The sequence below is a fragment of the Coregonus lavaretus genome, assembly GCF_964263955.1.
Source record: "Coregonus lavaretus genome assembly, chromosome: 8".
Taxonomy (NCBI): domain Eukaryota; kingdom Metazoa; phylum Chordata; class Actinopteri; order Salmoniformes; family Salmonidae; genus Coregonus; species Coregonus lavaretus.
This window is the reverse complement of record NC_139995.1, coordinates 33733749-33749562: the sequence shown is the minus strand read 5'-3', so window position 1 is coordinate 33749562 and position 15814 is coordinate 33733749. Positions and strand designations below refer to the sequence as shown.

Sequence of the window (15814 nt, the reverse complement as noted above, 5' to 3'; positions counted from 1 at the left end):
AATACATCAAGGCCTGGAGACAATTAAAGGTTATATTCCAATCTCAAAGGCTACCAATTCATATTCATCTAATTACAATAATAACAATTTGCCTCTCTTGGTAGGCTAACGAAATGATAGGGCTAAAACCCAATAGGAGGAGGGATGGGCAAACAGGTAGGCTTTTACCAACAACGACATTTAAAATATTAACAATATGAACCTAAAGAGATTTCACTGATACACAGCTCCAAAACATGTGCATATAATTGCCCACCTCAGATTGGGTAAAAATATTGCATTTAAAGTGTGGACTTATTTCTACCAGACCACTTCCGTTTTGAAAGCATCACTGGTACTTCCTGTTTTGAGTTTTTGCTTGTAAGCAGGAATCAGCAGGATAGAGTCATGGTCAGATATGCCAAATGGATGCAGAGGGAGAGCTTTGTATGCGTTTCTGTGTGTGGAATAAAGGGGAACTTTAGTTTTTTCCCCTCTAGTTGTGCAGGTGACATGCTGGTAAAGATCACTGGCCAGCGAGCTGCATTACAGTCACTGGCCACTAGGAGTGCCACCTGGATGTGCATTTTCTTGTTTGCTTATGGCCCTATACAACTCGCTGAGTGCACTTAATGCCAGCATCGGTTTGTGGTGGTAAAAAGACAGCTACGAAAAATATAGATAAACTCTCTTGGTAAATAGTATGGTCTGCAGCTTATCATTAAGTATTCTAACTCAGGCGAGCAAAACCTTGAGACTTCCTTAACATTAGAGATTGCGCACCAGCTGTTGTTAACAAAGAGACACACCTTCCCTTAACCTTACTAGAAGTTGCCATTAGGTCTTGACCTACTATTAAATTGCACCCTCTTTTGCCCTCAAAATGGCCTCAATGCGTCAGGGCATGGACTCTAGAAGGTGTCGAAAGCGTTCCACAGGGATGCTGGCCCATGTTGACTCCAATGCTTCCACAGTTGTTTCAAGTTGGCTGGATTTCCTTTGGGTGGTGGACCATTCGTGATACACACGGGAAACTGTTGAGCATGAAAAACGCAGAAGCGTTGCAGTTCTTGACACACTCAAACCGGTATACCTGGCACGTACTACCATACCCTGTTCATAGGCACTTACAGTGCACTGATACACAGCTCCAAAATATGTGCATATAATTGCCCACCTCAGATTGGGTAAAAATATTGCATTTAAAGTGTGGACTTATTTCTAGTCATTCATTTTATGCAGAGATCCATGCCCCTAATGTTGAGGATAGCCAAATGTAGTTTCTTTGAAATTATTGTGAAAAGAAACTTCTAAAACATTGAACAAATTGATGGGCATGACACATCAATTTTTACCCCTATACCCCCCAGAACACACACACACACACACTCTGTCAACCCACTCTGGTTTAATGAGCCTAAACCTTTGTGTCCCTAAAGGTAATCTCTTTGGTAACAAATAGGATTGTGAGTTGATAAGGGGTGTACTCTCGCTTTGTCTATTGGGTTACTGCTGATTTGGTTGACCGGCATGTACTAGCCTGTTGTCCTTCTGACCTGTTGCAATATTTCTCTATGAAGGTCACAATATGTTGTTTTTTTCCTATCAAATCCCGATAGAGGGGAAATATAATTAAATTAGCTTTATTTGGTTATCTGTGTATAATTGGTCCATTCAGTCTAAATTATTCAGATCCATGGGGGCTTTCCATATTAACTGTCCACATTCCAAATGGTTAAATATTTTGTCACGGTCTCTGTGTGGTGTGGTGTGGTGTGACGTGCATTTTATTGGTAATATTGAATTATTTAAACCCTTAGATGTCCATGAAGGATACAAAGTAGTAGTATGTCGCATGGCATTTTCTTCAAGATCTTTCAGGTAAATCAATTTGTTTGGTGAGCAATTTAGGCCTCTTCAAGCCAAAGCAGTATAGGCTACTATGAAAGAAGCCTATTTAATAGACAGCTGTCAGAATAATTGACAGCAGTCATAGGAGTGTGGAGCAGGTGGGTGCACATTAGGTGTAAACAGTAGCCATGTGGTGGATGTGCCCTCAGCGCACAGCGGGTTCTGAGAGGCCATCAGCAGATCAGCGTGATAACCAGTGTGGCGCGCGACTACAATGCTGCCTGCCTTCAGACACATTTCCAGGCACATTGCCACACATTGCTAGTCCGCCGTGCACGTGGAATAGCAGATTGTTCTGATGGCGCGAAATAACATTGCCTGGCCCTTCACACTTGTTGAAGAGAAAGCAATTAGTCTGGTTGTCTCTATAAGCAATAAGATCTCTTAGAAAAAGAAATACCTCATGCAGGTGCACTTTATTCAACAGGGTCCTAAAAAGTGCTCAAACAAAAAATATCAGAAGAACCATTATTGCACACTTGAAGAAATATTTATAATTTCCCAAATTCTATAACATAGAATTATAATGTGAATTGTAGGCTTATGAATATGGATTCATTCCAAGTTAACCATTAAGGGCTTGTATACATTTCCACCATTTTACATTGTGGCATTAGGCTATGTGCGTTTTTACACACAGTTTTTACGCACATCCTCTTTTTTTTGTTGTAGGGCCTATCTTGCATCTTCAATTTATTTTCTTGGACATGTAATGCAATGCGTTTATATTCTGCAATAACAAATCAAATGTTATTTGTCACATACTTTGTACTCACATTGGCTACGGAGAGCTGGTGCTCTCATGCATGGTTCTGTGTTGCTTGCCTCGAAGCAAGCATAGAAGGAATTTATCTCATCTAGTAGGCTCGCCTCACTGGGAAGCTCGCGGCTGGGTTTCCCTTTGTAATCCGTGATAGTTTGCCAGCACTGCTACATCCGACAAGCATCAGAGCCGGCATATTAGGATTCAACCTTAGTCCTGTATTGTCATTTTGACTGTTTGATGGCTTGTCGGAGGTTGTAGCGGGATTTCTTATAAGCATCCACTCCTTGAAAGCGGCAGCTCTAGCCTTTAGCTCATTTCGGATGTTGCCTGTAATCCATGGCTTCTGGTTGAGATATGTACGTATGGTCACTGTGGGGAAGATGTCGTCGATGCACTTGTTAATGAAGCCGGTAATTGATGTGGTAAACTCCTCAATGTTATCGGATGAATCCCTGAACATACAGTATTCCAGTCAGTGCTAGCGAAACAGTCCTGTAGCTTAGCATCCGCTTCATCAGACCACTTCCGTTTTGAAAGCGTCACTGGTACTTCTTGTTTGAGTTTTTGCTTGTAAGCAGGAATCAGCAGATAGAGTCATGGTCAGATATGCCAAATGGACGCAGAGGGAGAGCTTTGTATGCGTTTCTGTGTGTGGAATAAAGGGGAACTTTAGTTTTTTCCCCTCTAGTTGCGCAGGTGACATGCTGGTAAAGATCACTGGCCAGCGAGCTGCATTAAAATCACTGGCCACTAGGAGTGCCACCTCTGGATGTGCATTTTCTTGTTTGCTTATGGCCCTATACAGCTCACTGAGTGCACTTAGTGCCAGCATCGGTTTGTGGTGGTAAAAAGACAGCTACGAAAAATATAGATAAACTCTCTTGGTAAATAGTATGGTCTGCAGCTTATCATTAAGTATTCTAACTCAGGCGAGCAAAACCTTGAGACTTCCTTAACATTAGAGATTGCGCACCAGCTGTTGTTAACAAAGAGACACACCTTCCCTTTAACCTTACTAGAAGTTGCCATTAGGTCTTGACCTACTATTAAATTGCACCCTCTTTTGCCCTCAAAACAGCCTCAATGCGTCAGGGCATGGACTCTAGAAGGTGTCGAAAGCGTTCCACAGGGATGCTGGCCCATGTTAACTCCAATGCTTCCACAGTTGTTTCAAGTTGGCTGGATTTCTTTTGGGTGGTGGACCATTCGTGATACACACGGGAAACTGTTGACCATGAAAAACGCAGAAGCGTTGCAGTTCTTGACACACTCAAACCGGTGTACCTGGCACCTACTACCATACCCTGTTCATAGGCACAATACAATTGATTGGACATGATTTGGAAAGGCACACAACTGTCTACATAAGGTCTCACAGTTGTCAGTGCATGTCAGAGCAAAAACCAAGCCATGAGGTCAAAGGAATTGTCCGTAGAGCTCCGAGACAGGATTGTGTTGAGGCACAGATCTGGGGAAGGGTTCCAAAAAATGTCTGCAGCATTGAAGGTCCCCAAGAACACAGTGGCCTCCATCATTCTTAAATGGAAGAAGATTGGAACCACCAATAATCTTCCTAGAGCTGGCCACCCGGCCAAACTGAGCAATCGGGGAAGAAGGGCCTTGTTCAGGGAGGTGACCAAGAACCCGATGGTCACTCTGACAGAGCATCAGAGTTCCTCTGTGGAGATGGGAGAACCTTCCAGAAGGACAACCATCTCTGCAGCACTCCATCAATCAGGCATTTATGGTAGAGTGGCTAGACAGAAGCCACTCCTCAGTAAAAGGCACATTACAGCCCGCTTGGAGTTTGCCAAAAGGCACCTAAAGGACTCTCAGACCATGAGAAACAAGATTATCTGGTCTGATGAAAGCAAGATTGATCTCTTTGGCCTGAATGCCAAGCGTCACGTCTGGAGGAAACCAGGCACCACTCATCACCTGTCCAATACCATCCCTACGGTGAAGCATGGTGGTGGCAGCATCATACTGTGGGATGTTTTTCAGCGGCAGGGACTAGGAGACTAGTCAGGGTCAAGGGAAAGATGAACGGAGCAGATACAGAGAGATCCTTGATGAAAACCTGCTCCAGAGCGCTCAGGACCTCTGACTGGGGCGAAGGCTCACCTTCCAACAGGATAAAGGCCCTAAGCACACAGCCAAGACAACACAGGAGTGGCTTTGGGACAAGTCTCTGAATGTCCTTGAGTGGCCCAGCCAAAGCCCGGACTTGAACCCGATCGAACATCTTTGGAGAGACCTGAAAATAGCTGTGCAGCGATGCTCCTCATCCAACCTGACAGAGCTTGAGAGGACCTGCAGAGAAGAATGGGAGAAACTCCCCAAATACAGGTGTGCCAAGCTTGTAGCGTCATACCTAAGAAGACTCGAGGCTGTAATCGCTGCCAAAGGTGCTTCAACAAAGTACTGAGTAAAGGGTCTGAATACTTATGTAAATGTGATATTCCAGTTTGTTATTTTATTTTCGCAAAACATTTCTAAAAACCTTTTTTTGCTTTGTCATTTTGGGGTATTGTGTGTAGATTGATGGGGGGAAAAAACAATTTCATCAATATTAGAATAACGCTGTCACGAAACAAAATGTGGAAAAAGTGAAGGGGTCTGGTACTATCCGAATGCACTGTAAATATTTTGTCTTGCCAATTCACCCTCTTTATGGCACACATACACAATGCATGTCTCAATTGTCTCAAGGCTTTAAAATCCTTTTTTAACCTGTCTCCTCCCTTTCATCTACACTAATAGGGGCTCATAAAAATAGACATCAATATGGGATCATAGCTTTCACCTGGATTCACCTGGTCAGTCTATGTCATGGAAAGAGCCACGACTCTGAGAAACATAGGAAATTACAGTTCTTCAGGTCCTGTTGATAGTATAGATCTTATTGCTTATAGAGACAACCAGACTAATTGCTTTCTCTTCAACAAGTGTGAAGGGCCAGGCAATGTTATTTCGCGCCATCAGAACAATCTGCTATTCCACGTGCAAGGCGGACTAGCAATGTGTTCCATTCATTAAAATAACAATTTATCCAACACCGATCTCTTTTTGATTTGAAAGATAAGTATTTTAATAAACATGAAAAGGTGAATGATAATTGGTATTTATTAGGATCCTCATTAGCCGCTGCAAAAGCATCAGCTACTCTTCCTGGGGTCCACATGAAACATGACATAATACAGTGGCTTGCGAAAGTATTCACCCCCCTTGGCATTTTTCCTATTTTGTGGCCTTACAACCTGGAATTAAAATTGATTTTGGGGGGGGTTGTATCATTTAATTTACACAACATTCCTACCACTTTGTGAAACAAACAAGAAATAAGACAAAAAAAGAGAACTTGAGCATGCATAACTATTCACCCCCCCAAAGTCAATACTTTGTAGAGCCACCTTTTGCAGCAATTACAGCTGCAAGTCTCTTGGGGTATGTCTCTTTAAGCTTGGCACATCTAGCCACTGGGATTTTTGCCCATTCTTCAAGGCAAAACTGCTCCAGCTCCTTCAAGTTGGATGGGTTCCGCTGGTGTACAGCAATCTTTAAGTCATACCACAGATTCTCAATTGGATAGAGGTCTGGGCTTTGACTAGGCCATTCCAAGACATTTAAATGTTTCCCCTTAAACCGCTCGAGTGTTGCTTTAGCAGTATGCTTAGGGTCATTGTCATGCTGGAAGGTGAACCTCCGTCCCAGTCTCAAATCTCTGGAAGACTGAAACAGGTTTCCCTCAAGAATCTCCCTGTTTTTAGCGCCATCCATCATTCCTTCAATTCTGACCAGCTTCCCAGTCCCTGCCGATGAAAAACATCCCCACAGCATGATGCTGCCACCACCATGCTTCACTGTGGGGATGGTGTTCTCGGGGTGATGAGAGGTGTTGGGTTTGCACCAGACATAGCTTTTTCCTTGATGGCCAAAAAGCACAATTTTAGTCTCATCTGACCAGAGCACCTTCTTCCATATGTTTGGGGAGTCTCCCACGTGCCTTTTGGCGAACACCAAACATGTTTTCTTTTTTTTTTTCTTTAAGCAATGTCTTTTTTCTGGCCACTCTTCCGTAAAGCCCAGCTCTGTGGCGTGTACGGCTTAAAGTGGTCCTATGGACAGATACTCCAATCTCCACTGTGGAGCTTTGCAGCTCCTTCAGGGTTATCTTTGGTCTCTTTGTTGCCTCTGATTAATGCCCTCCTTGCCTAGTCCGTGGGTTTTGGTGGGCGGCCCTCTCTTGGCAGGTTTGTTGTGGTGCCATATTCTTTCAATTTTTTAATAATGGATTTAATGGTGCTCCGTGGGATGTTCAAAGTGTCGGATATTTTTTTATAACCCAACCCTGATCTGTACTACTTTGTCCCTGACCTGTTTGGAGAGCTCCTTGGTCTTCATGGTGCCACTTGCTTGGTGGTGCCCCTTGCTTAGTGGTGTTGCAGACTCTGGGGCCTTTCAGAACAGGTGTGTATATACTGAGATCATGTGGCACTTAGATGCACACAGGTGGACTTTATTTAACGAATTATGTGACTTCTGAAGGTATTTGGTTGCACCAGATCTTATTTAGGGAATTCATAGCAAAGGGGGTGAATACAAATGCACGCACCACTTTTCTGTTATTTATTCTTTTGAATTTTCTGAAACAAGTACTTTTTTTCATTTCACTTCACCAATTTGGACTATTTTGTGTATGTCCATTACATGAAACCCAAATAAAAATCCATTTCAATTACAGGTTGTAATGCAACAAAATAGGAAAAACGCCAAGGGGGCTGAATACTTTTGCAAGGCACTGTACATAGTACAGAACATTATTAGTCAAGGACTGTAATATATTAATTTAAAACGTCACACATAGCCTACATATCAGTACATACACACAATATCTAGGTCTAAAACATAGTACAGTGCAAATTACAATACAAGGTGGTAAGGGTAGGCAACAACACATCTGCCACGCTGATCCTCAACACCGGGGCCCCTCAGGGTTGCGTGCTTAGTCCCATTGTGTACTCCCTGTTTACCCACGACTGCGTGGCCAAGCACGACTCCAACACCATCATTAAGTTTGCTGACGACACAACAGTGGTAGGCCTAATCACCGACAACAATGAGACAGCCTATAGGGAGGAGGTCAGAGACCTGGCAGGGTGGTGCCAGGACAACAACCTCTCCCTCAATGTGAGCAAGACAAAGGAGATGATTGTGGACTACAGGAAAAGGAGGGCCGAACAGGCCCCCATTAACATCGACGGGGCTGTAGCGTGTCGAGAGTTACAAGTTCCTTGGCGTCCACATCACCAACAAACTATCATGGTCCAAACAAACCAAGACAGTCGTGAAGAGGGCACAACGCCTTTTCCCCCTCTGGAGACTGAAAGGATTTGGCATGGGTCCCCAGATCCTCAAAAAGTTATACAGCTGCAACATTGAGAGCACCCTTACCGGTTGCATCACCGCCTGGTATGGCAACTGCTCGGCATCCGACCGTAAGGCGCTACAGAGGGCAGTGCATAGGGCCCAGTACATCACTGGGGCCAAGCTTCCTGCCATCCAGGACCTATATACTAGGCGGTGTCAAAGGAAGGCACAAGAAATGGTCAAAGACTCCAGTCACCCAAGTCATAGACCGTTCTCTCTGCTACCGCACGGCAAGCGGTACCGGAGCGCCAAGTCTAGGTCCAAAAGGCTCCTTAACAGCTTTTACCCCCAAGCTATAATGGCCACCCAGACTATTTACATTGACCCCTTCCTCTTAGTTTTTACAATACTGCTACTCGCTGTTTATTACCGGTACCCCCTGTATATAGCCTCGTTATTGTTATGTCATTTTATTGTGTTACTTTTTATTTTTTACTTTAGTCTATTTAGTAAATATTTTCTTAACTTTATTTCTTGAACTGCATTGTTGGTTAACGGCTTGTAAGTAAGCATTTCACGGTAAGGTCTACACCTGTTGTATTCGGCGCATGTGACAAATAAAATTTGATTTGATTTGAAGATACATCAAATGGCTGTGTCTCTTCAGAGTCCCCTTTGTGCAGTAAGGTGTTCTTTAATCTGTTTTTTTAACTGGTTTTATTGGAAGCTTGAGTTACCTGGGGTGGCAGAGAGTTCCATGTAGTCATGCCTCTATTTAATACTGTGTGTTTCCCAGCCTCTGTTCTGGAACTGGGGACTGTGAAGAGACCTCTGGTTGCATGTCTTGTGTTGTAAGAAGTGCTCATTATTTCAAATAGGCTACATGTGATATTAAACAGCATATAAACACTCTAAATAGGTCAGGAGCCAGACAGGAAGCTTAAGAAGGAACAAAAATTAATTATTTAGGGTATATTATTTCAATTATTTTAAGGCTATAGCCTACAAAGAAATACACTGTGAAGCATTTGAGAGTGTGACACACTAGGCTGGTAGGGACATTAAGCGCTCAGCATTTAAACAACATTTTGTTGTATTAAATCATTATAGTCTATAATTTGCTTATATAGGCTGTGACTTACTTAGAATTAAATACAAATTAAACGAAAAAAGACTTAATATGCTCAGTCTACACAGACCCGTCGCCAGACCTCAGTCTTAAGGTAGTGAGTTCGATCCCCGGGACCACCCATACGTAAAAATGTATGCACGCATGACTGTAAGTCGCTTTGGATAAAAGCGTCTGCTAAATGGCATATTATATATATTATTATATTATTAAGGGGGGCATATGAAATGCATGGGAGGGCAGGGCACAATTGTTATTAGCCTACAGTACATATATTTAATAATAAATTCCCTCAAGTGGGGGGGGCACAAGCATTTTTGGGGGCGGGCCCCCTATGGCCCGCCCATAGCGACGGGTGTGAGTCTACAGTGCCATGCTCAGTCTACAGTGCCTTTGAATTCATTTTTAGAAACACCAGTTTGGCCAAAGTCTGTGGCTTCAGACTTATGTGATGGTGCCTGGAGAGCAGACCAGCAGCGGAGAATATCCTCTCCGTGCTTGCAGATCCACTGGGGATGCTAAACACCCTTTTGGCCACTCTTGGGCAGGGAGGCAGTTTTTTTTTCTATAGGTAGGCCTAAAGGTTTTTAGGCAAAATAACCCAATCAAAATGGAAAGCTCCTTGAAAGTTGGAATATGCCAAAATCAATTATGGCCTATTGTATAGATAATAGAACACAAATTAAGGACACTTTTAAGAAATCTGTTTTTTAGTTTATAAATACTTTGCTACAATGACACACTTATTTAGCTACCCACCTCATTCCATTCTTTTAGCATGTGCACATAGTAAGTAAGCCATCATGCTTTTGGGATGTGTCTTTTTAGATTCCACAATGATTATTTAGTTGTTAACATCACATCACCGCACTCCCTCTCTTGCTCTTGGTCCTCATCTTTGTAAATCACCTTGATTTTGCACCTGTGTGTTTTATCATTTTCTTTATGAAAATATTTAGCGAACTCCATGACAGTAGCTAAAGCAAGGGGCTATAGCAGAACACAAGTAGACTACAAATGCATGCTGGGCCCGGTATGCCCTGAGCTCTTGAAGTGAGTGCTACTTGGAGCGGGCGAGAAGGCCGAGAAGCCAGCCTTTGGGAATCTCGCTCCAGTCAAATTGGCCACGCTCTGCTCTAGCTCCGCTCCGCTCACATACTCTGGTAGAGATGGTTCATTTACTGGCAGTGATAGACTCGTCAGGGAGCCCGCTCGTTTGCCTCTCTTGCGCAGTCTCTTCCTCTGTCGAGTCCTGGGGATTTGGGCCTGGTCCGGAATGAGCAGTACATCCACAGCTGCCAATTTGTTGAAGTAGAAATCTTCATCCAAATCGAGATTAGTGATCGCCGTTCTGATGTCCAGAAGCTGGAAATGACGGCGGAAATATTATATACATAAAAGTTAAGATCTGCGTAAAAACCCCACACAAAATAGCAAAATTAGTCAGGAGGCCGTAAAATGGAAGCTATCCACTGCAGCGCCATCTTCATATCGACAATGAATATAGTCTATTTGTCAAGGATAGCACAAGGTTAAGACATCCACCAGGTTAGCCGACTAAACTCAATTCCAGTTTTTGATAAAAACTTCATTTTATGTGAAGTTGGAGTTCCAGTCCGCCCACACTAGTCGCTGCTCAACTCCATCTTAAATCGTGTTGAGTTTAGTTGAGTTAGCATCCGCCAGGAAGGCACCCATGTCAAGACCCTTATTATTAAACCCTACAACATAGGGCTATTAACTTATCACAGTTGTTAAAGTTAGATAACGATAATATAATAATGTATTGTATTTATAAATGACAAGATTATGCTTATTGGCATAGGTCTACACTTATGGTTAAATTATGTTGTGTATGACGCAAAAGGTGAATGAGTCACATGAACAATATATACACGGATTGGGATAAAATAATATCACATTTAACTCCCAATTCTATTAATTCATAAATATTATAGAAGTTGTCCAATATTGGCAAAATCATCCCCATATCAATATAATTGATGTCTTGTTGTCGGTAGTGGAGCCTGCTGAGCAGTTTTGGAGAGAAGCGTATCTCTGTGTTGTGTACTGTAGCCTGTATATATGCTCCTTAGCCGTGGCGCAGATAGTGGTTACCAAACAATACAGTTGAGCATGGTGGTACACGAGACCCGGGACTCAGTCCTCCGGTGTGACGTGACACCGACGTCCGCCCCCCAGATCCTCCTTATCCGTAGAAAATGGGCAGTCCCTCCACCGAGGAGACAGCGGCGTCCAAAACGTGAGACTCATGTGACAGAGGTAGGTCACTCTGTGAACGAGAGTCAGTGTGGTTTATTTAACACGTAGCTCTAGTGTCCTGCCCCACTTTCCCAACGCGCAACCAAGATTAGTGCATCTTCGGGGCTACCTCTTGACTGACTTCGTGGAGATCTCCGGGCCAATTTACTCCCATTCCGCGACAAATTATAATTATAACAACAATGCAAATATAAAGGAAAAACATTTTATCTACATATTGTTAATCTCGAGTTGGTAGGAATACTGAACGATTTTTGTGAAAGAATTTAAGGACGATTTACTTTTATTCAATTTCATATGCATTCTTGAGTGAATACATTGGGAAAACAAGCTTGCCCTTTCGTGATTAATTTGGAGTAGGCCTAAAGAGAATGGAAATGGAAAGGATTCCAAGTGCGCAACCCCCTCCCAAGTACCAGCAGGCTGAGCTGTCCGACATGCAAGGGTAAGTTGCTGAGAAATCTCCTTGTGCCATATGCCATGCTTGTCCTGTGCCTCTTCATAGTGGCATACATTTGTGTCTCTTGACATTGAGTGCGCGACTTCACCAAACCCACATCTCATTGACTGTCTTCTGCCTTTCTTTAGGATGGATTTCCCTATATATGTATACAAATCCCGTCGGGGAATGAAACGGGCAGAGGAGTGCAAGGTTGGTTGATATATTGTTTTTATAGAAATACTTGTCTTAATTCACTTAATTCACTGTATTTTCATGCGAAATAATACTTTTGAATTTAACATTATTACAATAAGAATATAATGATTATACAATATTATTTAAACTAAACATTGTTTTAGATCATTCAGATCATGCGGTGACCCGTTTTCTCATATGATGTAATGCTTGAAGTCCATGTTAGTGTTGACAGTGCCGCTTGTCAAGTTGCTGTAGGTTTTCAGTAACCACAATATGACTCCACCTAACCTACGTTCTGACTCCTGCCTTTAGGAAACCTACAAACTACCTCATCGACTTATTGAGAAGAAAAGGCGAGACAGGATAAACGAGTGCATCGCACAGTTGAAAGATTTATTGCCTGAGCACCTGAAACTTACAGTAAGTTCCTATTTATCTGGAAGTAGCACAGTAGTAACTAGTTCACTGCTTGTAGATGTTAGCTAAGGCGCCGTTAAGTGGTTGCTTTGTGGTACTTCAGGTTTTGGTATCGGCGTGCCTAACAGGTGAATTTTGAAAAATAATTTTAAGTCAATGAAAGTAAATACTTAAACAAATTTCATTTTTGATGTGTTAACTAAAATGTTGGAAATTTCCTTAGATCAGTATTTTTATGATTCAGGATGTGATATTCCACAAAAGTTATAGATATGTTGTCTGATATATTATCAAATGTTGAAGATTGACTTTTAATTTGAGTATATCTAGTCATTGTTTGTTGTTTGTTGTTGTTTTGTCTCCAAGTTTGTGTGTGTGTTACATAAGAGGTGAGCCCGTGCTGACAGTAGTGTGTGTTATTCCCGTAGACTCTTGGCCATCTGGAGAAGGCTGTGGTTTTGGAGCTCACGCTCAAGCATGTGAAAGCCCTCACCACCCTACTGGAAAACCAGCAGCAGAAAATCCTCACTCTGCAGAATGGCATGCAAATCGGTGAGCAGAAACACACATACACACCCACAATAAGATGATTCTGCAGAAGGGCATGCAAATCAGTGAATTTAAATATAGCTCGTCGTCTCTTGCCTTGACTAGTTTCCATTTGGATGCAGACCACATGCTCACTAATTCTCAAATGCAGCACAGTACATTTCTCATGTACTGCATTATAATAACATGTTAACAGAATAAGGAACTGAGACAGAAGAACTCCTAAGTTTAGAATGGATGTGGTTGAATATAAGGGGAAATTATACCCATAATAACATTGATTAGTTATGAGAATTTCCCCAAATGTGATGAGAGTAGTTTGGTAGTTTCCATAATAATGCATTATGGTAGTTCTGTATTTGACGTTGTTGTTCCATGTATACAGAGCAATCCTCTCCCAGCCAGGAGAACAGTGAGGAGACGTTCCGCTCAGGCTTCCACGTTTGTGCCCAGGAGGTTTTGCAGTACCTAGCCAACCAGGAGGGTGACGGAGACCTCACACCCTCCCACATGATCAACCACCTGCAGAAGGTGGCCACTGAGGTCCTCCAGGGCCCTTCCTACAGCCCCCGGCCCGAAGAGACCCCCAGCCACCACCACCACCAGGCCCAGAAGGAGAAGCCTGTAGGCCAGCCCCCCAAGCCCAGTGAGGGCCACGGGAAGAACTGCGTGCCCGTCATCCAGCGAGTGTATGCCCAGGCGGGAAGCGAGCAGAGCGGCAGTGATACAGACACAGACAGCGGCTACGGTGGCGAGCAGGGTGAGCATCTGGCGTCGCGTGCGGGGTACTACGGCCAGGATAGCCAGCTGAAGAGAGCGCTGGGCGAAAAGAGGGCGTCATTGGGCGTCAAGCAGGAAGATGAGCCTCGCCACAAACATGCCCGAGTGGAGTCGTCCGAGGACGAGTCTCTCTCAGGTGGAGAGTCATCCTCATCCTCTTCATCCTCCTCCAGCGGTCACGGCAGCTACATGAGCGCCTACTCCCCCCACCAGGCCCAACCTCATCCTCTCTGCATGCCCTTCTACCTCATCCCCCCTTCTGCCGCCACTTATCTGCCCATGCTGGAGAAGTGCTGGTACTCTGGGGCCATGCCCATGATCTACCCTGGCCTGGGGGGCTCCGCACAGGGCATGCCTAGCAACACGCCTGCCCAACCTTCCCTGATCATGATGTCCCCAAGGGGGCGCTCTCCCTCTCCCCCCAGCATGGCCCAAAGCCCCATGGACTCCCCAGCCCTCCTCCAAGCGTTAAAGCCCATGAACCTGGAAACCAAAGACTGAGAGTCCACTGAACACTTACACTGAACAGTGTTATTGAACATAGAGACTGCTCTGCCGAGAGGGAACATGGGGGAGAACATGACTGACAGTCAGATCACCCACTATCACCCCTCTCCCCTGGTCCCTCACCCCAGAGGGAGACAGACAGAGAGCATGCAGCTGATCTGGTCCCGGACCGGTGATGCATCATCCACAGCCACACTGCTGCGAAGAGAAGAGAAGAAAGAGGGAAGGTGTAGAATGAAGACAGCTCAACCTGTTACCTGACCCTCAACCCTGACCCTCATACCCCCACCAGAGCGCTGAGTGCACCATTGACCCCACTGATCTGGACCTGCCCTTAACACACACACACACACACACACACACACACACACCCTTGGTTGAATGTAAAAGAGAGGCAATCCTATAGATGCTGCTGTTTGAGGTTTCTACATGCTGTGGAAACTGACACATACCGTCCTTCTAAACCATGTTACACCAAATGTCAACAGTCACCTTTCACCCAAAGGTCGCTGTCTATCTACCTTAGGTAACCATTGCCATCACTGACAATGCCCTTTGCCTCATTCCCTATGACAACAACAAGCACTCTGACTGAAATAATTTCCCACACAACTGTACAGCCAGGAGCAAAGGGTATGCCAATTCACACTATGGAGTTAGTGATGTCATCACGTGACCATGTCGAGTTGGCAATTCACTGACTGTTGAGATGGATTATCTGTCATTATTGTGTATACTTCTTGTACATCTCTATTTTTGATATGTGTCCTAATTTTGGACTAGAGAGAGGGGTAGTAGAGTGTGGACAGTCACTTTAGTGTAAAATAACTATGTACATACTGTAGCCCTGTGCTGGCCCTGGTCTGCGTTTTTCAGCAATCTGCTTCTCCTCAAGTCAAACCTGGTGTTTGTTCATGCTGTTGCCTTTTACTTGTGAAAAGTTGATAAAAACATTATCAGATGTTTATTAAATGTATTTGTATGAATACTGCAGTCTAAGGAGTTGGCGAGAAGTGAATGTATATGTTTTAACAGAATATTAGTTTTCTATAGAAAGAGGTACTTGGGACCTACCAGAAAGTTGTTGATGTACATATTTTGTCTATAAATGTTGATATACATTATATAAGCGTATTAATAAAGTATTTTTTCCTGTGGAAAGCCTGTCTGCTTTGTTCCTCATGAGTGAGTAGAGTGCATGTTGAGGTGGAATGTAATCTCCTGGGATACATTTCTGCCACAACCACAACTCTGTAGGAGGGACATCTAATAGAATGGGGAGAGCTGCTGCAGCCTGCATGCTGGATGGGCACTGCTGGTCACAAGGAGAGGAACACTGCTATGGATGTTCTCTCTGCTTCTCACACACACAGACACACAGATACTGTGGTGGTCCCTCAACAATCAGTGCGCTCTAAAGGCCATGTTGTTTTATCTTTCTTATATTTATATTCAGGAGGTTGTTTAAAGTAGAGGTCTTCAC

At 43.8% G+C, this 15814-nt stretch overlaps 1 protein-coding gene across 1 annotated transcript; it reads left to right on the top strand.

Annotated features, from left to right (window-relative positions):
• Positions 1–11445: 11445 nt before the first annotated feature.
• LOC311134164 (class E basic helix-loop-helix protein 40-like) lies at positions 11446–15324 on the top strand. Its single transcript, XM_084167774.1, has 5 exons — positions 11446–11883; positions 12027–12090; positions 12391–12498; positions 12924–13047; positions 13430–15324. Exons 1-5 carry the CDS (start codon positions 11810–11812, stop codon positions 14323–14325), a joined length of 1266 nt encoding a protein of 421 aa, XP_084023900.1. The 5' UTR covers positions 11446–11809; the 3' UTR covers positions 14326–15324.
• The last annotated feature ends 490 nt before the right edge of the window (positions 15325–15814 follow it).